This window comes from Euleptes europaea, chromosome 5 (assembly GCF_029931775.1).
Source record: "Euleptes europaea isolate rEulEur1 chromosome 5, rEulEur1.hap1, whole genome shotgun sequence".
Taxonomy (NCBI): domain Eukaryota; kingdom Metazoa; phylum Chordata; class Lepidosauria; order Squamata; family Sphaerodactylidae; genus Euleptes; species Euleptes europaea.
Window position 1 is genome coordinate 97983424 of NC_079316.1, and position 26340 is coordinate 98009763.

At 43.0% G+C, this 26340-nt stretch overlaps 1 protein-coding gene across 2 annotated transcripts in view; it reads left to right on the plus strand.

Moving 5' to 3' along the window:
* The window catches only part of ANK3 (ankyrin 3), a 301245-nt gene that overhangs the window by 251257 nt on the left and 23648 nt on the right, over positions 1-26340 (plus strand). The window contains exons 10-17 of one of the 2 annotated variants that reach the window (XM_056849507.1): positions 115-343; positions 2076-2201; positions 7475-7597; positions 8077-8103; positions 11063-11125; positions 11967-12048; positions 17531-25210; positions 25879-25953. In XM_056849507.1, the coding sequence (XP_056705485.1) occupies positions 115-343; positions 2076-2201; positions 7475-7597; positions 8077-8103; positions 11063-11125; positions 11967-12048; positions 17531-25210; positions 25879-25953 (8405 nt within the window). The remainder of the gene's footprint in view (positions 1-114; positions 344-2075; positions 2202-7474; positions 7598-8076; positions 8104-11062; positions 11126-11966; positions 12049-17530; positions 25211-25878; positions 25954-26340) is intronic. The other variant, XM_056849508.1, reaches the window with a different exon arrangement.

Consider the following 26340-nt stretch of genomic DNA (forward strand, 5'->3'; position numbering starts at 1 on the left):
TGTCATGACTCAAACCAAATTTGTATTTATCCTTTTGTTCAGCACTTCGCAAACTAGATCTCCATAGTATGAGGATATGCTGATTGGTCTTTTGTTTTTCAAATCTATGTTCAGATTTTGGCTAGCAGACTGCCATCAAGTTCTTGAAACTGTCGGGCTGGCCACACAACTTTATAGGGAACTAATATGTGTTCCATACATGGCCAAGTTTGTGATTTTTGCCAAAATGAATGATGCTGTAGAATCCAGTTTGCGTTGCTTCTGCATGACGGATGACAAAGTGGACAAAACGTTGGAGCAGCAAGAAAATTTTGAAGAAGTTGCAAGAAGCAAAGATATTGAGGTATATCGTCACTCAGCAGCAAAGCCCTTACAGGGATTTGGAGAAAAAAGTTTTAGTTTGCTGTGGTAGAGAGGGTTGGGAGAAAGCCATGCAAGTCATTATAAACCACTCCTAGTAACTATCTGTAAATGCAAGCCAAAAAGAAGATGAGCAGTGGGGCTGGACTATATTAGGTCTCTGGCCATAGGTCAGATCCTGGAACACTCAGGAACCAATCAGAGAAAAGGCATCTGATTGGGCCAGTGTTTTGGGAGGCAGGGCCACCATACTCTATAAGGAGGCTTTGATGTATACACTGTTGCTTTCGATGGTATGCCGCTCAACGAAAATCCTCTCTATCCATACAGAAGTGTCATTGCAGGGAGAAAGGCTAGACTGGATGCTTGTCCATGATATATTACAGTTGTATGTGCAGGGAGGGTTTTTTGTTGTTGCTGTTCCCTGTTTGGATAGGGAATTATTCAGTGGTGCAAACCCCATCTGCAGCTAGAATTAGTATGGTCAAGAAAAAGTTTTACCACTTGATTCTCCTGATCCTCAGCCTGTCCGGAGGCAGAGATTAGAGGCTGGAGAGTGCTATGAAGCTATTTCTCCTTTTCTGAATTTGTTCCTTTTCCCCCAAGAGCCTAATGATGATAGGCCTAAAGACCTATCATCATAACTGTTGAATGCATTTGTGCCCATGCAGAGTAACTAACTGAGGAACAGCAGGTGAGGGAATGAGTAGAGGTTGGGAAGTCTGAGGATAACTGGAGGAAAAATGAAAAACCATCTCCGCATTAGCTTTTTACCAAAGGATTTGATTCTACCAGCTTTTCTGTTGGTGCAAAAGGAAGGAACATCACCTGTTAGCAAAAGGCTATCCAGGGGATCATGGGACCCACACAGACAAAAAAGCCACATGATATGGAGATTCAGTAAGAAAGGAAATTGAGCAAGTTTGAAGGAGAAAGCTGGTAGAATCCAATCCTTCTTGCTGAAAAGGAAGCATCTGAGTCACAATGGGTAACTTTACACATCCTTGCCAGTGTTGTATAGTGGCTAGAGAGTCAGGCTAGGAACTTGGTGAGCCTGGTTCAATTTCCCAGTGATCCATGAAGCTCACCAACTGACCTTGGGCCAGTCACACACACACTCAGGGCTGAGGTAGATGAGATGCCAGCCCTAAGTTCATCCTGGGGACAGCCCTCCATTTTGTAGAGTCAGGGAATGCCTTTTAAGGGTGCCACAGGGCCCCCGGTTCTGGTTGGGACCACTGCAGGTGGAGGGGGAGTGGCTTCTGTCTCCCCCCCCCAGATGTTTTTCTCAAAATGGCACCAGCCAGGGCTTGTTGGCAAATAATGGCCCCAGGTGCCATTTTCGGTTGGAAAAACGAAATGGGAAAACTAAAGAGCCCCTCATTCCCCCACCTGTGGTGGTCCCAACTAGAGTGGGACCCCTGCAGCACTCTTAAAAGGCATTCCTCAACAACAAAATGGAGGCATATTCTTTGGGTGAACCCAGGGACGGCATCTAATATCGTTCGGCCTTCAGCCAAGCCTTGCTGAAGGGATTGTTGTGAGGCTATAGTGAGGGAGAAAAGGAGGTGTGTGACAAAAAAGTGATAGGTAAATAAATAATGGATAAAACAGAACTGTAAATTAATCATTCTAACCATTTCAGGTCTGTACTCCTTAGCTTAACTGTCGAGTGGCTCTAATATATTTTAACAAGCATTTTATTGATCTGACAGGTTCTGGAAGGAAAGCCTATTTATGTGGATTGCTATGGGAATCTGGCCCCTCTAACAAAAGGAGGACAACAACTTGTGTTTAATTTTTATGCTTTCAAAGAAAACAGACTGCCATTTTCTATCAAGGTAAAAATAAGGCTGCCAGAGAAGTAACCATTGGGAAAATGTCTTCTCCTTGTAATGCAGATTTAAAAAAAAATAGAGTCCCTATTAATTCGGAGTGTTCACATGGAATGTGTACCAGCCAACTTCCATTGTTACAAGAATGGAATGCCAGCCAACGTACACTGCTGCAAGAAAATATTATCCCCATTAGCATGAACCCTCATCCTACAGATTAGGAATGGCAGGTAAAATCCTGTTCCAGATACCAAAGGAAACAGGGTAGTGGCAGTAAGAGGCCCCCAGGATCTAGAATGGTATTCCAGAGGAGATATATCAGTGAACTTATTTGCTGATGTGTAGAAAGCTTTTCAAGGCCCCACTATTCATGTCAGCTGTCCTGCTGCCTTTTGAAATGACTGTTATTGCAGCTGATTTTTCCAGTCAGGCATCCGTATGCTAAGCCCTGTGAGTTCAAGTGATTTTCAAACATCCATAGATGGGCAGAACAGATACCATGCTGAAGTGCATGCCAGGGCTTACATTGTATTTTCACATGCCCCCTCCAAGACAGGGCCCTGATTTAGACAACCCTGGCTAGCCCAATCTCATCCAGTCGTGGAAACTTAGCAGGGTTGTCCCTGGTTAGTACTTGGATGGGAGCCCACCAAGGAAGCCCAGGGTTTCTATGCAGAGGCAGACAGTGGCAAACCACTTCTGGTCACTGTAAGTCATCTGTGACTTGGCACTTTACACACACTCAAGACAGGAGCTAATACAGCTAATGGCTGTATTGTGCTGTTTCCCTGTTATTTTCCTTTATACACTGCCCCCCCCCCCCAGTGGCACAGTTCACCCAGCTTCATCCAGTTTTATTTGTAATTGTATTTCACATGGTAGTTCATCAGCTCCTTTGAGAGCTACAAAAATAGGTTATGCATCACCCTTAGCTTCAAAAGGAGCTCCTGTTTGTATGGTTGGTTTTATTTGCCTGCTTAATTTGAATAATTTAACTTAACTGCTATTTCAGTAATGCAGGCACGTTGGGTATGAAGGTGACTTGATTGTTCTCAGGACTGTCCAGAGCCACCAAGGATCCCAGATGAAGGGCCTCCCTTCACACACACCTAATATCATAGCCCTGTTCACAAGTTACATTAAACACATGCCCAATCTATGTACAGTGTACACTTGATTTTTCTTTATATGTGTATTAATGGTTTTAAAATGTGATATTATTATGTAAGTTTTAATTTGTTAGCTGCCTTGATGGCCCTTGTGAGGGCAGAAAGGCAGGAGATAAATTATGCTAGTAATGATGATGAAGTTACATTCAACAGATGTACAGCTGAATGTGTGATACAAACCCTACATTTATCCAGGTCTTGGTGCCTAGTTTCAGTTGCAAGTACCGTATTTTTCGCTCCATAAGATGCACCTGACCATAAGACGCCCCCCCCCCCCCAGCTGGCAATCAGATCGGGGAACGCCTGCTCGCGCCGTCCCGACGCACCCAGCGGGCTCTGTGCGGGCCTGCCCTCCTCCCAGCTGGCCGTCGGGGCGGGGAACGCCGGCTCGCGTCGTTCCGGCGTGCCCAGCCGGCTGGCGGGAGGGGAGGGGGTCCCTCCGCCCGGCTCTGGGAGACCCGGATGGACTGGGCTAGGGTCCATAAGATGCACATTCACTCCATAAGACGCACAGACATTTCCCCTCACTTTTGAGGAGGAAAAAAGTGCGTCTTATGGAGCGAAAAATACGGTAAATGCTTGCCAGCTCTTTCTTACATACAGATGTACGCATGTGTGACAGACAGGTTAGGTCCCGCATCTCCCTGAGAGCAACCAATGAGAGCTGGCAAAAGGTGAGAAGGATGGTGGAAAACAGCCATTAGTTCAGTTGAGAGAGGGAGTCTGCCTAGTTGAAGTGTGTGGCTGAAGAGCAACTTAATGATGTCTGGAAAAAGAACAACGTAACAAAAAATCCCAAATCCCCAAATTGGGGAATAGTTCAAAAGTTCAAGTGAAAACAAACTTTGTAACCTCTACCTGATTTACTCCAATGTTATGTTCAAATGATAAACAAAAGTTCACTCCATATTTGTTTAACCCTGTGGGCTAAATGTGTATGGTCTCATGGAAAGAAGCACACCCTCACAAGCTAAGATCTTGGTCTATATGTATAAACACATGTATTAGGACAGTGATGGTGAACCTTTTAGAGACCGAGTGCCCAAACTGCAACCCCAAACCCACTTATTTATCGCCGAGTGCCAATGCAGCAATTTAACCTGAATACTGAGGTTTTAGTTTAGAAAAAACTCATACGTTAACATCTTTTGCCTTAAAAGAAAAACACAATAACAGAGCTTTCAATGATACAAACAACTTTTTATCGAAAGACATGCTTTTGAACAATTAATGTGATTTTTGCTGTTGTGTGCATGCTGATAATTTGTCTACCCTTGGCTCATACTTTGTAAATTTGAGAGCAACACATGAAGCACTCAGGTCATCTGTTAGTTGTTTCTGGTGTCAGATTTGATATAATTCAAAGCTGAAAACAGCTGCTCACAAGCATAAGATGATCCAAACAAAGTGAGGAAAGCAATCCCAAGTGCTTTCATTGACTTAAAAGTGTGGAATTTTCTGCCAAATAATTTTAAGGAATTCTGAGTGGCAAATCCAAGGCAAAACCTCCCATTAATAAATGGCCAATAACCCCCCATGCAGAGTTTTGAGAATCTGGATGGGGAAAATGTGCATCTGAGTGGCAAATCCAAGGCAAAATCTCCCATTCACAAATGGCCAATAAACCCCCCCCCATGCATAGTTTTGAGAATCTGGATGGGGAAAATGTGCATCTGAGTGGCAAATCCAAGGCAAAATCTCCCATTCACAAATGGCCAATAACCCCCCCCTCCCAATGCAGAGTTTTGAGAATCTGGATGGGGAAAATGTGCATCTGAGTGGCAAATCCAAGGCAAAATCTCCCATTCACAAATGGCCAATAACCCCCCCCCCCATGCAGTTTTGAGAATCTGGATGGGGAAAATGTGTATCTGAGTGGCAAATCCAAGGCAAAATCTCCCATTCACAAATGGCCAATAACCCACCCCCCCATGCAGAGTTTTGAGAATCTGGATGGGGAAAATGTGCATCTGAGTGGCAAATCCAAGGCAAAATCTCCCATTCACAAATGGCCAATAACCCACCCCCCCATGCAGAGTTTTGAGAATCTGGATGGGGAAAATGTGCATCTGAGTGGCAAATCCAAGGCAAAATCTCCCATTCACAAATGGCCAATAACCCCCCCCCCCATGCAGAGTTTTGAGAATCTGGATGGGGAAAATGTGCATCTGAGTGGCAAATCCAAGGCAAAATCTCCCATTCACAAATGGCCAATAACCCACCCCCCATGCAGAGTTTTCAGAATCTGGATGGGGAAAATGTGCATCTGAGTGGCAAATCCAAGGCAAAATCTCCCATTCACAAATGGCCAATAACCCACCCCCCATGCAGAGTTTTCAGAATCTGGATGGGGAAAATGTGCGAGGGGCCAGCTTGCCCCAGCAACAGGGTGTATTGGGGGGGGGGGGGAAGAGAGAGACACACACACACACCCCCGAGGAAAGGTCGAGTTGTCCGCAGGCTTGCATGAAAACCCGCAAGGTGAACTTTTGCAACTCGCCCCCCAACGATGCAAAGACACAAACACACACAAAAAAGCCTCCCGTGTTGCAGAGAAAGAGGCGCCTTTGCATCGCTCCCTGGGTAAGGGGGGGGGGAAGCTCGCGCGCTTCCCACACCAGCAGCAAAAGCCATGCGGGTGCAAAGGGCGGCAAGTTTGCAAAAGTGGGGGGGGGGGGGCTTTCCCACTCCGTTCCTCCGGTCTGGCTCCCTGGCTCCCCTCCGCCGCCTGCAGCAAAATGCAAACCCCAGGAGGGACGAGGAGGTGGAAATCAGCTCCGGAGCTCTGCCGTCGCCCTCCTGCATAAGGTATCCATTGGCCTGGGGGAGAAGCCGGCTGCTGCCGCCGCTGCTCTCCCCTTCGCGGCGTGCAGAGCGGGACTGGTGCCGAGCGGAGAAGCATGCTTGGTAGCAGCTCCCGACTCAGGGGGGCTCCGAGGGGAGGGGAGGGGAGGGAAAGGGGGGGAGTGATTCCCAACTCGCTGCCGCCGATTACAGTGCAGCCTACGGGGGGGGGGAGAGAAAGCCCTCTTCCCTCAGCCTCCAAGGGGCCAGGGCCACTCACAGCAGGCGGAGGGCGAAGGCGCCGGCCACGCTCTTGCGCACCAGGAAGCTGCCGTCACGGCAGTCCTGGGCCAGCAGCTACCCGGCCAGCCGCACCGCTACGCCTGCCGCCTCGCCTCCGCCCCAGCCCCGTGACAAAGTTGGCTGCGGCGTGGTGGAAACTTGCGTCGAGGCTGCGAGGAGGGGCGGAGGAGGGGGCAGACGCGACGGCTCTGCGCGTGCCCACAGAGAGGGCTCGGCGTGCCGCTTATGGCACGCGTGCCATAGGTTCGCCAACACGGTATTAGGATATGCATAAATGGTGGCAGCGTGTGAATGAAGCCATCTTTGAGTCCCCAGCCCCAATAGCCGTGTGCAGTGTTCGTGTGAGCGGTGATTATTAAAGGGGGCTGGCCTACCCTGTCTGGTGGTGCCTCTATGAGGAAGGAAGAGGACCTGGTGTGTGAAATGGTCATGGCTCTCTTATGTGTTTTAAAAGAGGCAAGACGGGTGAGATGTGACTTCCTGACCTATATGTCATCCTGACCCTGTGTGACAGAAGGTGTGGAGGGCAGTAGGAGCGCTGAGTGAGTGAAAAAGGATGTCACAGAACGTACATGCAGGATGTGCGTTTGTTCACTGTAACGTGAACAGGGCTACTATTAAAGCCAATCGCATGATATAAGCTGACTCTATAGGCCCACAGGGTGATCAGACCCCCCTAGAAGTCCCCCCCCCCTTTGGCCTACCCCCTCTCAGCAGCCAGGATTTTTCTACATACTTGTTTATGACATTCTGTAACTGTGCTCATACAACTTAGTTTCTTGGTGTACTCTGTAGATGGATGAGAAGGAAAGTTTGGAGAAATCATTTCAGGGCAAAGCATTTGAAGAGGCAATCTTCGTACACTTTCCCATCTCTTGGTGTATTTAAAAAAAACCTGCTCTTTTGGTTTGTTTGTTTGTTTTTAAGGACAGAGATATGAGCTGAGTTAAATGTAATGCATAACACACACCCCAAAAGCTTGAAATTTCTAAGACCAACATCAGGACATCTGTTTATTTATAGATTAGAGACACCAGCCAAGAACCTTGTGGTCGCTTATCCTTTTTAAAAGAACCAAAGACTACAAAAGGTCTACCACAAACAGCCGTTTGCAACTTAAATATCACTCTGCCAGCTCACAAAAAGGTATGACTTCCAAGATTTGTTTAATTTCAGTTGATGAATCTTGGGGGTGGACGGGTTTTTTTATTTTATTTTATTTATTCTTATTTTTTGCTAATTAGAATGAAACACTAGCAATGTGAATGCCTTACGGTCTGATTAAGCTTGTTTTATGTCTAATTGTTTTCATGAAGCAGAAAGCTTTTGAAGTTGATTGTTACTGTGCTGTTCAGTTTCTGTTATTTAGTTTTTATGGTTGGGGGTTCTCTGTTTATTGCTTATGCTTCAGCTTGCCATTCATAGATATTTACGCTTTTTTCAGTGTCACATGCTGATTTGCATTTGATGTATTTTCTGTTGACATTTTGGATTTGCTTTGCCTTATAAATTAGCTTAGTTTTTTTTTGTGCACCCTTACTTGGTCCTTTTCATATCCTGATATTCTTTTCCCTGCTGCCCATTATAATACTCCTTGTCTCTGCAATGCATCTTGGGACCAAAAGGAAACAGAGTCAGATCAAGATGATGAGGTAATATAAAGACTGTCTTTTTTAAATTACTGTATCTGAATTCATACCAATAAAAGAAATACACCTATGGTATCTTGAAAATATGATGGCTAAATTCTCAAATTATATGTATTTACATGCTTTGTTTTCAAATACCAACACAGTAGACATCAGGTAAAGCTTATGATTGCATGTTGTGCTTAGGACAATATGAATATGATACTTCCACTTCTCTGTGTTGAATTCTGTGAAGAATTCTTCCATCAAGTCTTCCTCCAATGGAAGAAGACTTCCTTCTATGAAGGAGGACTTTGTTTGATCCAAGGAAGCCTTCCTCCATCAGAAAAAGCCATTCTCCATCAGTCCTTCTCCCATGAAGGAAGACTTAGCAGAAGAGTATCACAGGGTCCAGTTTAGCTGAAGAGAGTCAAAGGATCCAACCCTGTGTGAACACATGAACACATGAAGCTGCCTTATACTGAATCAGACTCTTGGTCCGTCAAAGTCAGTATTGTCTATTCAGACTGGCAGCAGCTCTCCAGGGTCTCAGGCAGAGGTCTTTGACATTACCTACTTGCCTGGTCCCTTTAACGAGATGCCAGGGATTGACCTGGGACCTTCTGCATTCCAAGCAGATGCTCTGCCACTGAGCCAGGGCCCCTCCCTTGTAGAATCTGCACACATGTGAGAAATCCCTAACCCTTTCCCAATCCTCTCCTTTTCTCCCACCAGACTTCAATCAAATGTTCTATCACTAAGCTAAGTACACAACTAATGTGCTTTGCTCTTTCCAGTCAAGGGTTGTCCTTTCACATCTTGCATAGGGGGAGGCCAACAACTCCTCCCCAGGCACTGGCGCACAGATTATTGTTCTTGTTGGGAGAAACTTCCAATCAGGCCTGGATAGGAGACCACTGTATACCTCTGTGTGGGATGTGGAAAGGCCTCCCTTCCAAATTGTGCAGGATTGGGGATATTGTTATACTCTTAGCTGAGGGCCCGCACAGGACAAGTTCGATAGAACCTTCCTGGTTTGTGGTGCTCTGCAAGATAGATCATGGTACTATATCAGATAAATGGAGCTTACGACCATAGAAAATGTCCCTGGTATCATCTGGCTCACATTTATTAGTCTTGTCATTTCTGGCCAGAACCGAGCCAACATTTACTCACTATTTTTTCAAATTAAACCAAGCATTAATTAATTTCATGGGTTGGATTTAAGTTTTCCAACTGCCTGTAAGAAAAATGCCGTACTCCTTTAATAGACACTTTAGGTAATTCATTGGGTAATGTTATTTAGCTCCACAGTATGAAAAGCTTTGCTGCTCGTTTCCATGCTCGTTTCTATAAAGGAGGCAGAACCTTTTTTCTCCAGGCGTACTGACAACCCTGGTTGGATTCAGATGTGCTCTTTTGCATGCAGGGGGATGCTTTCTGCACACCAAAGAGCTATCTTACACTCAGAGTAAAGTTTTGCATACAAAAGGTGAAACTAAATCCACCTTGCAAAAGCTCTTACAGAAACATGAAAATTACTAGGAACCTGCAACCTATAGCGCCGCTATAAAGTTGTATGTGGAAGAAAACTAACAGCTATATTTATTTAATTAATTAATTTATACCCCACCTTTCTCCACAATGGGGACCCAGAGTGGCTTACATGATTCTCCTCGCCTCCATTTTATCCTCACAACGGCCCTGTCAGATAGGTTAGGCTGAGAGAGAACAATTGGCCCAAGATCACCCAGAGAGCTTCTATGGCATGAGTGGAGATTAGAACCTGGGTTTTCCAGAAACTAGTCTGACACTCTTAACTGTTACACCATACTGGTTCTCCCTTTTGCAACAAAATTTCTGCAGGGATTAACAATGCAAGTTGTTACTAGTAAGCAATTGCTTTCTAATCTGCATCTCTGCATTTGTGCATATTAAAAAACAAACAAACCCTTCCATGCCTTTTTTTGTCCTTTATGTATTCACTTTAACGTAGGTGTACCTTGTGATTTATGTGCTTTCATGGCAAGTTAATTTTGGAAGAAGTATTTGGCCTCAGTTCTAGCTTTATTGATGTTCTACGTGTGTAACTGTAGCCTTGTTTGTGGCCACTTTGTTTTGTAAACAAAAATGATTGCTCTAATGTTCATGTTGCGATATGGTTGAGATGGATAAACTGAGGAACATTCTCATTAGGATACCACATAGCTGAAAAATACCTGCCAGATACTTGTTGAGATATGACATCTAGTAAAGTCCTATAGTGGTGAGGCTGGTTTTGGTGTTACACTTTACTGCCTTAATATCTGTGTCTTCAAAACATGTGTCATTGTCACTTAAGAATGGATATATACATTGATGTGTAATGTCAATGTATATATCCATTCTTAAGTGACACTGACACATGTTTTGAAGACACAGATATTAAGTCAGTAAAGTGTAACACCAAAACCAGCCTCACCACTATAGGACTTTACTAGATGTCATAGTCCTATAGTGTCAGTGTCACTTAAGAATGAATATATACATGTCATTTAAGAATGGATATATACATGTCTATTTCATGACCTATTCACCGTTTGATTTGCCCCAGGATTCTACCTGGAATGAGATTGGGGTGGGCATTGTGAACCCCCACCCACCCTTCCCACACTCCCTTCATCACTAGGAGAAGATAATGTCAACTGAACAAATCCTGGTTTGTTTGAGCACAAGATCTCTCTGATCCCGCTGTGTCACTAGGTCAGGTTTATCCCACATCCAAATTAGCATGGAACTCCCATAGTTCACTCACTACTTTCGCTCTGTGATGAGGGGAGAAGAGGAGGGCTGGGCTATGTACCCTCACAGCCCATTTCTAACATCAACCTAGGTCAAATCCTGAGGGAAAGTAGCATCTGATTAGATGCTAATGTATAATGTACCAAATGCTACTGTATAATGTACCAAATGGTATAATGTACCATTTTCCTTCCTCCACAAGCATGCGTGTGTAATGAAACAGGCACCTTTCTATCCATTCTTCAATGACAACGTGAATCTTAAGGTACAAGTTTTAAATACGTGCCAGTTGAGTGCAACCTCAGAACTGGCCAGGACTAGCTGAGGGATTTCTGAGGGAAGGTTTGAGCTCGTGAGGGAAGGTGGAATGACTGAAAGAAAATTAAAACATATTTGTATTGGACTGTAACTTAAGTCCAGACTAGGGTAAACACATTGTTTGGCTTCGTGTCCATCCAGTCTCTCACACTAGCCTACCATACTGAGGAACAGCTAGATTCAAGCCCAGTAGAACCTTAGAGACCAAAAGATAAGCTTTCGAGAGTCAAAGCTCCCTTCATCCAATGTGTCAGATACTTCATTAGAGCTTTGACTCCTGAAAGCTTGTTGGTCTCTCAGGTGTTGCTGAACTCAAATCCAGCTGTTCTACTGCAGACCAACATGGCCGTCCCCCTGAAACATACTGAGGAACAGCAAATTAGTTCTATCCCTGTTCCCCTATTCAGTTTTCTAGGTAGATCTATAGCCCATTTTACTTGCAATGTGTACTGTTCATGATTCAGGTCTAAGATGAGAGGGGGAGGATGAATAATTTTTTTCTTATTATTGTGTCTAGGTAGCATGAATCATTCTTTCTGCTAGGGGTGTGCATTCAGATATTTTGGATTGGAAACAGTGTCCAAAATTACCTGTTTAGTTTCAGACTAGCTATTCCCAGCCCAAAGGTAAACAGGAAATTTTGGGCACTGTCTCAGATCCAAAGAACCTGATAGTACACTCTTACTTTGAACAATATTTGGGAAAATGCAGGACACAAATAGAACAGCTTGCTGTAAATGGGTACCATGTTGCTGAAGATACCAAAAAAGAAGTATGTTTTGTTACAGACCGAGAAAACGGACCGGCGGCAGAACTTTGTCTCCCTTGCTTTACGTAAGCGCTACAGCTATCTGACTGAGCCTGGAATGAGTGAGTTTCTTAACAAATTTACTAATACCGTAAATCAATTTTTTCACAAGAAGAGACATTTTTTCTATAAACGTTGTATTTTGGTGTCATTTGAAAAAAGTCCTGATTCAGTAGGCAAAATTCTCCCATTATCCACAAGCTCTTTTGAACACAGAGCACTTGGGATATTCAGGCATAGGAAACTATGTCCTCCACGGAATAAAAGGATGATTAGTGTAGAATCTCTAATCTATGTTTACATAGCAAATACAAGACAGGCTGTTCTGCCACACCTTTAAAAAGACAAGGTGGTTAAATCTAACTGTTGCAATGATTCACGCAGGAGGTGATAACGTTGGCAGGCAAAGCACATAGATAATGAGAATGAATGTGGAAGAGAACTGTATGCACACAGCTGTTGCTTCAATTTCAGTTTCTACAACAGTTCTTATGGCCAGACATGCAGTTCTGCCAGATATGCCACCTTTAAAAAGTCTTAATTCAACTTTATTTGAAACTCTTTAATATATGAAGTCAGTTTATACATTACATTTAAGGGGGGGATCATCTTTTTCATTCACGAGAGGCATTCATTCATGTGAATGAATCATTATAGCCAGTAGCTCACAGATTTTCCCTGTCCACATATACTCAGCAATTTGCATGATATCACGTGCTCTCAAATGTGCACTGGAGACCTCCAGAGCAGCGGCAGCTCAAAGTATCTTAGCTCTGTGAGCTGCTGGTGAACCTGTTATATTGTTCATATTATAGGCAGTGGAGGGTCTTGTGAGGGTAGGGTGGGAAGCAACCCTGCTCAACATGGAGACTTGCACATAGGACTTGTTCTTACAATTGCAGAGAAGCATGGGTGGTTTTACTCCAGTGGTAACTTCTCCATTGCTCTGATAATGTTAGATCATGGAGCTCAAGTGGATGCCGTTAAAAGGTTGTGATTCAATGGCTAATGACAGTCCATTATTCAGGAGCTCTTCTAAGCCTTCACAAATTGGGAAATTCCCAGCAAATGTCACCCAGTCTCCTAGGGATGGTGCAAGTATTTCCCATGCCTGCTTTCAAAAAGAGTAGACTACTTAGTCATATTGGTCAGCTTCTCTCATGTGATCTCCGTGTTTGAAAGGCAATAAAATGGTGTGGAAAAACATCCACAAACAAGTGGCATGCATCCTGTTGCTGTAACATAAGAAAGGGCCTTGTGTTGTCAAGAGAGTACTAGGTTGGCCTACACATTTTTATGTTGGAGGGGGGAAAATAGGGCAACACAATGATGTCATCTCAGATCTTCATATCTGACAGATCTGATTTCATCTACTATTATTTTCATATAGTATTTTAATGCTGATTGAGTTTGCAGCATTTTAGCAAGGTGTTTATTTTAGATTATTGAACAATGTAGGCAACTCTCAGACATATGCACATAGGGGTGGGAGGAGAAGACCGGTGACTTAGTTCAGTAGACACCAAAGGCATGTCATTGGGCTGTTTCCTGACTCCTAATCTAGTAAAGGTAAATATTTATCACTGCCTGGAAAGTTCATAGTCAAGCTGCTGGCTGGATTTGTTGCCTCACTGGAGCATAGTGATTGGGCTTACACACAACACTTCAATGGCTTTTATATTTACAAAATTTGGGTTGAGTTGTTACCTCCTCCTAAGGCTTTAGCATTATTGTTTTTCCACTTTTGAAACGGAGGTGACGGGAATACTGGGTGACCCTTGGCAGTTGACCCTGACCTGCATGGCCCAGGCTGGTCCAATCTCATCAGATCTCAAAAGCTAAGCAGGGTCGCCCCTGGTTAGCACTTGGGTGGGAGACCACCAAGGAAGTCCAGGGTTGCTACGCAGAGGCAGGCAATGGCAAACCACGTCTGAATGTCTTTTGCCCTGAAAACCTGATGGCACTTTACACACACACACACACACACACAAACATGGCAGTTATTTATCAGAATCATTCACAAGGTGATCAGCTCATCATGACCAGTCCCCCCCCCCCATTAGTGGTCATTTGTTGAAAGGTCCGAGAGACTGAACACACAATGAAATTTCAGAGGACCAAGCTAATTTGATAATTGCAATTGTGCGTGTGTGTGTTAAGTGCCTTCAAGTCGCTTCTGACTCATGGTGACCCTATGAATCAATGTCCTCCAAAATATTCTATCTTTGACAGCCTTGCTCAGGTCTTGCAAATTGAGGGCTGTGGCTTCCTTTATTGAGTCAATCCATCTCTTGTTGGGTCTTCCTCTTTTCCTGCTGCCCTCAACTTTTCCTAGCATGACTGTCTTTTCTAGTGACTCTTGCCTTCTCGTAATGTGACCAAAATATGATAGCCTCAGTTTAGTCATTTTAGCTTCTAGGGTCAGTTCAGGTTTGATTTGATCTATAACCCACTGATTTTTTTTTTTTTTTGGCAGTTCATGGTATCCGTAAGACTCTCCTCCAACACCACATTTCAAAGGAGTCTACTTTCTTCCTGTCAGCTTTCTTCATTGTCCAGCTTTCACACCCATACATAGTAATAGTATAGTAAATTGCAATTGGCATGTAAAAAACATGGCCCTGAGAATCCCCCTATGCCCTCAAACCATGGAAATTTATTTGTATGTGTGGCTATTTGCATGCGGATGGTTTCAGTATAGTGTTGTAAGCTCAGGATGCAAAGAACTTAGGCTGAAACATAGCATTACAGGACAATCTTTTACTTTTTTTTTTTTTTTTTGCTTTGACTACCTGACATCAATACCATGCTGAATCACAAAGAGTTTTTAAAATTCCTCTCAGTTCAAAAGCAGTTTGCCATAAGGCAGGAGGAAAGAGTTCCAGGCAGAACAAGCCCCCTTGTGTTTATGGAACTAGTTTCACAGCTCTTTGGATTTTGGCCATAATAATGTTTTTCTTTTTAAAGTAACTCTTATGACCAAGCAAAGAAATCAGGTACAAAATGTGGGATGGGAAAAATGGTCTTGTAGAAATATCTCCTCTTAGGTAAAAACTTTGGGGCAGTTCTTGTGGTTCACCAGCAGTATGGCTGCCACTCTCCTGTGGATTCATCCCGCACCTTTTGTACTGTTAGAGTGTCAAATGGAAGAAGCCAGTGATGTAGTTACTCCCGGCAGATTGTTTAATGTAAAAAACAAAACAAAACTCTGGACTTCTCACTCGCACAGGCTTGAATATTACTTCATTTTATTTTTGCATATTTCTTGATCTTACAAAAGTTGAAGTAATAGGACATGAGATCTAACATTCTTTTATTGCAGTGCAGGAAATATCCATCACCGGCATTTTTTCCATTGATATATTCATCCAGCATGTTTATAATAATAATAATAATAACAATTATCCATTGTAGACTGAACAGCTCTTAGAAAAGCCTGTATGTTCGCATTACTTTATTAGGATAATACAAGTTGTACATTGATTCTTTCACAGTGAATTATTGGTCGCCTAAAAACGGACCAAACTGGTTTGAAATATTATCAACATAACTTCAAACAAAGGTGTGGAGAGAAGGTATTTTAGTTCCAGTTATAACTTCCAAGTGAAGAGCTTGTGCCTTCAAATGTTCTTTAAGTTTTTTTTATCATTTAATCATTCATCATGAAGGAACTCTGCCTGGTTCAATCAGTAGAGTGGTAGCCTCCCTCCCCTTCTGTGCTCTTCAGAGAACATGTGAACCAGGTTCCATTCACACTATTTCTTTCTCTGTTGAAAGCAGAGAGAGAAATTACGTTAGTGGAGCTCTGTGTGATCAGTAGTAAGTAGGTGGTAGGACCAGGTTCACATATTCTTTGAGGCATGGAGTGGAGAAGAGGGGCAACCCACCAATTCCATCTTTTAAGAGCCACCACTAATATACAAACTGGGGCTCTGAAAGTCATTCTTGTATTGAACGATAATGATGTGGTCCTGTTATGGCTACCTGGACCATAACATGACAGCTCCAGCCAGTAGCTTCAAACTATACAAGTCCCCACTTGATTTGAGGAGCCTGTGATAACTGGACATTTTGAGAATACCCACAATTTGTAGATTTGTCCTTGCCAGGTTGGCATTGTGTTCTACATTGTTACCTTTTGAGTTAGCCAAAGTTGAATAGGCCTTTCTTTGAATTGCTATGCAAACTGTCCTCAAAAGGTACCAAGACACTACATCTTGTAGAAAAAGTGTACTCTTCTTCTAAAATGCCTTCTGTGGAAAGATTTTTTGAACATTTTGCAGTATTCTGCATAGTACACCATGCAAACTGTTTTATTCCATATGCTTGTTCTGACATGACAAACCATGCATGAAGAAAAAAAAAGTTTTGGTTGCTTTGCTTGCTCACTTTTTCCCATTAATTGTATTCCCCATTTTTTATGTATGACAAATGCTTCTTAAAGTCATTTCATGTGAATTTTTTTGTTTTAAGTTTGACCAAGTTAAAGGAATATCGCATGAAAAAGGCAAGAAATGCAGAAGAGATTCCTTTTTTTCTTTTAATCCTTAAGTCAGAAAAAGTTCTTGCTCTTATTGGCTTTGTGAGCGTGAAGCATATCTGAAATGTGCATGGGAGAGAGAGATTTGGACTTTTCCCCCCCGTTGCTTCACAGTTTGCACATCTATTGCCTGTCACTTTAAAGGTATTTTTTGGTGCTGCATGAAATAGCTTCGAGTGGTTTTCTAGGCAGACTTTAGCTACACAATGTCATTTGCACAAGTTTTCTACTGTTCTGTGTAGGTTTTAACTATACAGCAGGCTTGTCCAACCCGTGGCCCCCGGGCCGCATGCGGCCCAGGACGGCTATGAATGCGGCCCAACACAAAATGATAAACTAAACATTATGAGAATTTTTTGCAATTTTTTTAGTGCATTTGTGTATTTTATGTGTGTATTTTATGTGTGGCCCAAGACAATTCTTCTTCCAATGTGGCCCAGGGAAGCCAAAAGATTGGACACCCCTGCATACAGCATATCAACCATTCTGGTAAAGGATAGAATGATAGAAATTTCCCAGCAAACAAGTTCAAGTAATTGCACAAATCAAACACATACCAGTAACAGGCAAAAAAAATGGAGTGGAGATTATATTTCAAATTTAGCACATCAGAAAGTCAATAGGAAGTATGAGAATTTTTGGTTGCAGCTATTACTGTGGACCATAATGGACTCCTTCTTAGTGTTTTCTGTTCTTTACATTGTTTGCAGACTTGGTTGCCTTGAGCTTTTTTCTGTCTTTCATTTCATGTTGCCTTTTTTTTCTTCTTCTTTCTTTCTCCATTTCGGATCATCCATAATTATGTGGCTTATTCCTATTTTTCCCCTTCCAGTTTAGCTGTTAATTTTTACCTACTCCATCCTAACTCATGCAAACAGTTGTACTTGCTTTTTTGTAATATTACAACGTTTACTGACCGATTTTTCTTCTCTGGTCTCTCTGTTTTTTCAATCACTTTTGTTGATTTTTTACGTTTGGTTTTTCTTTTGGTTTAACAATTTAAGAAACAGTTGAACGAAGTACAGGAGCTGCAAGATCCCTACCTGCTACCTATTCATACAAGCCATTCTTTTCCGCAAGACCATATCAGTCATGGACCACAGCACCAATAACAGTGCCTGGGCAAACCAAATCAGGCTTCACTTCCTTATCAAGCTCTTCCTCTAACACTCCAACAGCTTCCCCATTAAAATCAATATGGTCTGTTTCTTCTGCTTCACCGATAAAATCCACATTAGGAGCCTCTACTACATCTTCAGTTAAATCTGTTAGCGATGTAGCTTCTCCAATTAGATCATTTCGGACAATGGCCTCGCCAATAAAAACCGTGATCTCACCGTCTCCGTATAATATCCAAGTCTCTTCTGGTTCCTTCATCAGAACTCCCGCAGTAACGGAAACCACTAGTTTGAAAGGGCTGGCATCCAGTTCTGCTTTCCCCTCTCGGACATCTCCAGTGACTACAGCTGGGTCTCTTTTGGAGAGATCATCCATTACCATGACGCCTCCAGCATCTCCCAAATCGAACATTAACATGTACTCTTCAAGTTTGCCATTTAAATCAATCATCACATCAGCATCACCGCTTTTATCTTCACCTTTAAAATCAGTGGTGTCTCCTGCTAAGTCAGCAGTTGATGCTGTTTCATCCTCTAAAGTCACGATGGCTTCATCCCTCTCATCCCCTGCGAAACACATAGTCGGGCATACAGAGATAGCCATGGTTAATGGGTCCATGTCACCTTTGAAATATCCATCCCCTGCCAGTTTACTCAATGGATCTAAAGCCACGGGCACATTTCAAGACAAGATCACTGCGGCAGCCAGTTCTGCAAGTTGTGCTGCTAATGCAGCCGCCGATACAGTTGAGAAAATGTTTCCAACCACTACCGCAATGCCATTTTCTCCACTCAGGTCGCTTGTGTCTTCGAGTCCATCAGCCTTTCAGTCAATAAGAACTTCTTCTACAGGTGCACTATACACATCTCTTGGGTCAATATCAGCAACTACCTCGTCAGTTACTTCATCAACAATCACAGTGCCAGTATATTCTGTAGTCAATGTTTTGTCTGAACCAGCACTAAAGAAGCTCCCAGAGTCAACTTCCCTTACAAAATCGGCAGCTGCGTTGTTATCGCCTGTTAAAACATTGACTACAGAGACACGCACACAGCCTCACTTTAACCGAAACTTATCTCCTATAAAATCATCCTTGTTTTTAGCACCCTCTGCGCTTAAGTTGTCCGCACCATCTTCTTTATCCTCTAGTCAGGAGATATTAAAAGATGTGGCTGAGATGAAAGAGGACCTAATAAGAATGACAGCGATATTGCAGACAGATGTAACGGAGGACAAGGCATTCCAGCCAGAACTAACAAAAGAGGGTAGAATAGATGATGAAGAACCTTTTAAAATTGTTGAGAAAGTAAAAGAGGACTTAGTAAAAGTTAGTGAGATACTGAAAAAAGATGTGTGTTTAGAAAAAGGATCCGCCAAGCTATCAAATAATGATAAAGGACACTCATCTGAGGATGAATGGGTAGAGTTCAGTGCAGATGAGATTGATGAAGCAAGACGGCAGCCCATGATATATCCTCCTATATCAATTTCTGAAAAAATGCAAATTAAAGCAAAGGCCGTGTCTGAAAAGGATTATAACTTGACTAAAGTAATTGATTATTTGACTAATGACATTGGGAGTAGTTCACTGGCAAGCTTAAAGTACAAATTTGACGAGGGGAAACGAGAAGGCGAAGAGAGACAGAAACGAGTTTTAAAACCAGCCACTGCTTTACAAGAACATAAGCTAAAAATGCCTCCAGCCTCCATGAGGCCTTCTACTTCAGAAAAAGAGTTGTGCAAAATCACAGATTCCTATTTTGGAACAGATACCATTTTAGAATCTCCAGATGACTTTTCCCAACATGACCAAGATAAAAGTCCATTGTCTGACAGTGGCTTTGAAACGAGAAGTGAGAAAACGCCTTCAGCCCCACAAAGTGCAGAGAGCACAGGGCCAAAACCACTTTTCCACGATGTACCCATCCCTCCTGTCATTACAGAAACGAGAACTGAGGTGGTTCATGTCATCCGTAGCTATGAACCCTCTTCAGAAGAGGTTCCTGAACCACAGGCAGAAGAGCCACCATCAACAAAAGTGGAACCCGTGGAGCTAGAACCCAGGTCAAATGGTGGATCTATCAAAGAAAAAGTGAAAGCATTTCAAATGAAAGCGAACAGTGAAGATGATGACCACAAGTGTGTTCTTGGTAAAGGTGTCCGTGTGAAAGAAGAGACTCATATCACTACCACGACTAGAATGGTATACCATAAGCCTCCATGCCCTGAGAATGCTTCAGAAAGAATTGAGGAAACAATGTCTGTTCACGATATAATGAAAGCTTTTCAGTCAGGACGTGATCCTTCCAAAGAACTGGCAGGTCTGTTTGAACATAAGTCTTCGGTAACACCAGATGTTAGCAAGTCAACTGAAATTTCACCACAACATGCAGAGAAGGACAGCAAAATGAAACCCAAACTGGAGCGTATAATAGAGGTCCATATTGAAAAAGGTAATGAGGCTGACCCTACTGAAGTCATTATTAGAGAAACAAAAAAACATCCAGAGAAAGAAATGTATGTTTATCAGAAAGAACTAGCCCGGGTTGATTTGGAAAAGCATGATTCTCTTCCTTGTTCAGATGAACAAGGTCAGCAAGAAGAAGAAGAGCTTACAGCTGAAGAGTCACTTCCTTCTTATCTGGAATCTTCTAGAGTAAATACTCCTGTGTCTCAGGAAGAAGACAGTCGCCCTAGTTCTGCCCAACTTATGTCTGATGACTCGTACAAAACACTGAAGCTTTTGAGCCAGCACTCAGTAGAGTACCATGATGATGAGTTGTCAGAACTAAGAGGGGAATCATACAGGTTTGCTGAGAAAATGCTTCTCTCAGAAAAGCTAGATGTGTCTCACTCTGATACTGAGGAATCAGTTACAGACCATGTTTTACCCCTTAGCTCAGACTTGCAGGGGCCTGATAAGCGATGCAGAGACAAAGTAGCTACAGCCCCCCCAAAAGAAATTCTCACCAAAATCTCTAAAGATATATCAGAAAACTGTGTAGGTAAAATGTCCAAAGATGATCATTATGATAAAGTGACAGTGTTACATTATACCGGAGATGTTAGTAGCCCCAAGCAAGCCATGTGGATGCGGTTTACTGAGAACAGATTAGATAGAGGTAGAGAAAAGTTGATATATGAAGACAGGGTGGACAGGACTGTTAAGGAGGCGGAAGAAAAGCTGACGGAAGTATCACAGTTCTTCCGGGACAAAACAGAAAAACTGAACAATGAACTCCAATCTCCAGAAAAAAAGCAACAGAAAAGAAATGGGAAAGTTCATTCAGGCCATAGTTCAGCCAGCAGCAGCCCTGAAAAAGTGACAGCGACTGACCTGCCGTGTTCGAAGGACGACTGGAGTAAAGGAGGACCATACAGCCATGACAGAAAGTGCTTCCCAAAACCTGATGAAAGAAGAGCCGCTAGTTTACCCAGCAGTCCTGAGAGAAGGGCTCTTACGCAGCAAACTGAAGACTGTAAGCAGTTGGTGGAGCACAAAGGAATAGCTCAGAAGAGTAAAACCCCTGAGTCTTCACCGACCGGCTTTCAACTGAAGCAGTCCAAACTCAGTTCTATTAGGCTGAAGTTTGAACAGAGCATAGGCTGTAAGAGTAAGGAGCTGTCGCAAGATGATAAAAAGCAGGACGCTCAATCTAAAATCCCAGTGAAAAAATTCCAGGACAGCAAGCTCCCAGTCTACCAATTTTATGCACGGGAAAAGCAGGTGAAAGAGGTAGACCTCGCTGATGGAAATATAACACTGCAGAGAGAAGCTTCCACTGCCAAATTAAAAGATGGCATCCTGAGCAAAGGGAAGGCTGTGGAAGATGCTGCTGCTTCAGATGTACTGAAACACAGAACTGAAACACTAAGTAAAAACATTACAGATGATTTGTCAGATCAGAAGGCGAAAGGTCTGGCGTACAGTTTGAGCTCAGATACTACACTATCAAAGGGGAATTGGGATAAAAAGATCTATAGAACATGGGAAAGCCCCGGAACATCAACCCATAAAACACAAAAAGAAAAACTTTCCCATGTTCTTATTCAAGATGTGGTGAAAGAAAATCACATTGCCCACCCTGAGGCTAAAGACATGGGCAAAGCTGGTGAATTTATCACTGTGACAGAATGTGAGCACAAAGTGTCAACAAATGGATCGCGTTCAAAGGAGGTGAAGGAAGTGACTGTAAAATCTCCCTCCAAAAAGGTCCTGTATAGAGAATTTCTGGTCAGAGAAGGGGAATGCCCCAGTGGAGTGATGGATAAAACTTGCAAGAAAAAGGAACCGTTGACTACATCCCACATCCCAGTCAGGATTTCAGAAGAAAAAAGAATGTTATTAGTTAACATTTCTGATGGCATTCATGAGCAGCCAAAAAACACAGTCCACGGACTGCCGGCTAAAGTGTCCCATGTCGGTATAGCTAAGGAAAAAGCTGAGAGACAGTTTGATTACGCAGAGCAAGCTAGAAATAGGCAATCAGAATTCAGTAAGGTGAGCAGTAAGCAACATGGGTGCATCGAGTTAAGGCCTCCTGTGGAGGATGCGGAGCTATCTCCTAGTAAATCACCCGATTCTTTAGAAATTAGCCCAAGGGACTTTGACTCAAATCATTATGCTAATTTGGGGAAATCTGCCCCCTTAGCAGTTGCGGCTGAGGGCACAAAAGGGATAAAAACATTGCCAGTTTATGTCAGTTTTGTTCAAGTAGGGAGGCAGTATGAAAAGGAGGTGCAGCAAGGAAGTATTAAAAAAATTGTAAGTCAGGAGTGTAAGACCGTGCAAGAGACAAGGGGAGGCTATTATACCACCAGACAGCAAAAACAGCTTCCTTCTCCTCAGGGTAGTCCAGAAGATGACACATTAGAACAGGTGTCTTTTATAGACAGCTCTGGGAAAAGCCCATTAACCCCTGAAACACCTAGTTCAGAAGAAGTCAGCTATGAGTTTACCTCAAAAACTCCTGACTCACTAATAGCTTTTATACCAGGCAAACCCAGTCCTATCCCCGAGGTTTCTGAAGAGTCAGACGAGGAAGCAGAGGCTAAATCAACCTCTGTAAAACAGATTAGTGTGGAGGCACCAAAAACTGACAATCACCTAGATAGAGATTCTAATAAAAGGCCAAAGGGGAACAGGGTTGCCTACATTGAATTCCCGCCTCCTCCTCCATTAGATGCTGATCAAACTGAATCAGAAAAACAACGCCACTCTTCTGAGAGTGAGATGGAGTTGATAGAAGTAAACCTGCAAGATGAACATGACAAATGCCAGTTGGCTGAGCCAGTCATAAGGGTACAGCCACCTTCTCCTGTGCCACCAGGAGAAGATGTCAGTGACTCCAGTGACGATGAATCCCTGTATCAGCCCATTCCAATTAAAAGGTACATGTTTAAATTAAATGATGCTGAAGAGACCCGGAAGGAAGCCTCGAAGCATAAATCATCTGAAAAGAAGGAGACTGGGAAGCCTAATGAATTTGATCTTGACATGGATTCCCCCCAGAATGATAATGCACAAAATGGTAACAATGACCAGTCTGTCACTGAGTGTTCCATTGCAACCACAGCAGAATTCTCCCATGATACAGACGCAACTGAAATTGATTCTCTCGATGGCTATGATCTCCAAGATGAAGATGATGGCTTAACCGAGAGTGATTCTAAACTTGCAGGTCCTGCAGTAGAAACCAAAAAAGACATATGGGCTACAGAAGGTATCTTGAAACAGACTGATCGGTGTTTTAGCCAAAGTAAGCTGGAAGTTATTGAGGAAGAAGGGAAAATTGGTACTGAAGAAAGCAAGCCTTTAACAAAATGCCCAACTTCTGAAAAAACTGCAGATAAGACTGAGCAGAAGTCAGGGGCCCAGTTTTTTACTTTGGAAGGCAGACACCCTGACAGGACTGTGTTTCCTGACTCTTATTTCAGTTACAAAGTAGATGAAGAGTTTGCAACACCTTTTAAGACAGTAGCTACTAAAAGTCTAGATTTTGACCCTTGGTCCAATAACCGTGGGGATGATGAAGTTTTTGAATCTAAATCAAGGGAAGATGAGGCTAAGCCTTTTGGCCTGGGAGTAGAAGATAGATCTCAAGCGACAACACCCGATACGACTCCAGCCAGAACTCCAACAGACGAAAGTACACCAACTAGTGAGCCCAACCCCTTCCCATTTCATGAAGGGAAGATGTTTGAGATGACTCGCAGTGGCGCAATTGACATGAGCAAGAGGGATTTTGTTGAAGAAAGACTCCAATTTTTTCAGATTGGTGAGCATACTTCTGAAGGGAAGTCAGGGGACAAGGGGGAAGGGGATAAAACTAAAGTCACTGCCATCACACAACCACACTCAGGGGACAAAACAGTAGAAAAAACTCTAGAGGGAGACGTAGAAACACCAGCAATTGAATATAAGCTCATCACCCAGGCCGGTGGAGATTGTACGGAAGCAACACTGGGTAGTAGCTCACTGGAGAAATCATCAACAGCTGTTAATGCTTCTAAAATTGATCCCAAATTGCGCACACCTATTAAAATGGGAATTTCTGCTTCTACCATGACGCTGAAGAAAGATGGCCCTGGAGAAGTGACAGATAAGATAGAATCTGTGACATCGGTTGTTCAGGGGTTAGAGTATGAAACCGTAGCAGAGATTATGAGTACAGCTATGCTTAGCCAGAGAAACGGTAGGGAAGCAGAAAAGCATGATTTCCAAAAAGATAATTTTAATAACAACAACAATTTGGATCCACCCACTACACCTACTAATAGTGTTACCTGTAAAGTAGTGCTAAATGAACACTTTGAGTCCAAGCATCCCACACAAAAAGCTAATCAAACAAAAAACACTTCAGGAAGTGGTACAGGTGCATCACAAGGACACTGTAAGCAAAAATTACACGGAGAACATCAGAAGTCATCTGAGCCACTAGGGAATAGAGCAAGATCAAAACTTCCTATAAAGGCTACCTCAGCAAAAGAAGCCACCCCACATACCAGTAGCCAGGCTGGCAGAGTGACTAAAGTCAGACAGGAGAGTAAACCTGACAAAAGGAAACAGAACAGCTCTTCTCCACATGTAGAAGCGAGGTCTAAGATTCCTGTAAAAAATACACAAAGGCATAATTTAGCTGTAGCTAGAAAGACACCCACAGCTCAAAACCAAGAGCAGCTAGAGAGAAGCAGAGTCAAACCACTTCCTTCTAAATTACCATTAAAGGTAAGATCTGCCACCACTACAACAACGACAGTTAAAGTGAAGCAAAGCCAGCTTAGGGAGGTATGTAAGCATTCTATTGAGTATTTTAAGGGAATTAGTGGTGAGGCATTAAAGCTGGTGGATCGTCTGTCCGACGAAGAGGAGCAGATGCAGTCAGAGGTGTCCGAGGACGAAGAAGAAGACAGTACATCCCGAAACACGTCCTTGTCCGAAGCCACTCAAGTTTTCCTGCCTTCCATTACATCGAAGCCCGCTAGAGATATGAGAACAGAGGCAGCATCTTTAAAATCAAAGATTGAAAAGGCCGACAGTGAGAGGAGGAGGAGTAAGAGGACTGGTGAGAATGGAGGGAGTCAGGTTTCTGGAGCTCTCATGGCTCACCTCGTGGAGATCCAGCCTAGTTTGTAAAATTTTCAACTTGTTGATCCTAGTGCATGAACTGTTGTGACTGCTTGTGAAGTGACTTCCTGTAGTTCTCATTCTGTCATTGTCATCTGTACGTGCTGTCTTCTACTCTTCTTTCTTCCTTTTAAATGAAACCTATATTCTTAGAGACAGCTAGTGAAGCATGCTTTGAAGACATTCATGTCATTATTCAGGTCTTAGAAGATTTATTTTGTGACAGCAAAAGTCTCATTTTTGTCAAAATAGAGGGGGAGAAACAGATTTTTCATAACCCCCTTTAAGTACTGGTGGGTTCTCCCCCACCTCCACCAGTAATTAAACCACCATTGACCAGTTCACTAGACAGACTGTCAGCATGTTTGGTTTCATCTACACAATTAACATCATTTAGTTTGACACTTGGATTTCTCAGAATAAAAAATTTGAAAGCTGTGACAAAATATATTTATTTATTTATGTAGGTTTTTTGGGGCACTCGGTCATTTTAGTATTTGATCTGAGCACCAGTTAACTTAGCACAGAGTATATTATAATTCTGTTAGTCAGTGCTAAGGATTGTTTCACAAGACCTTTTTTAATCAAGGAATTGTAAAATCACAGGTCCACAGAGTCCATGTGAACGGACAGATATCAGGATGGCAATTGTGGCTGATCATCTGGGACTTAGCTGGACAGGTAAGATTTGATGATGTGGTGATGACCTAGGAAGCAGCAAACACATTTGACTCCCAGCTTACTGTATATGTGTGTGTGTGGGGGGGGGGGGGGAACAAAGCATTTTGTATCCTAAGACTTAAGTGATTCAATAGGCATAAATGTATGTATGCAATCTTTATTAAATGGGCCTTAGGACTGCGTCTCATGATATAAAACAGTTCTCTTGTTCGTCACATTTTTATCCATTTGCTCATTCAGTCAAGGAATTACCATTTTAGCCCCACAACAGCCTTGTGAGGTAGGTTAGAATGAGACAGTATGACTGGCCCAGTGTTACCCAGAGAGCTTCATGGCTATAGATGAGTCAGCAGTACAGTACAGTCAATCCTGCACTCAGGCTGAATT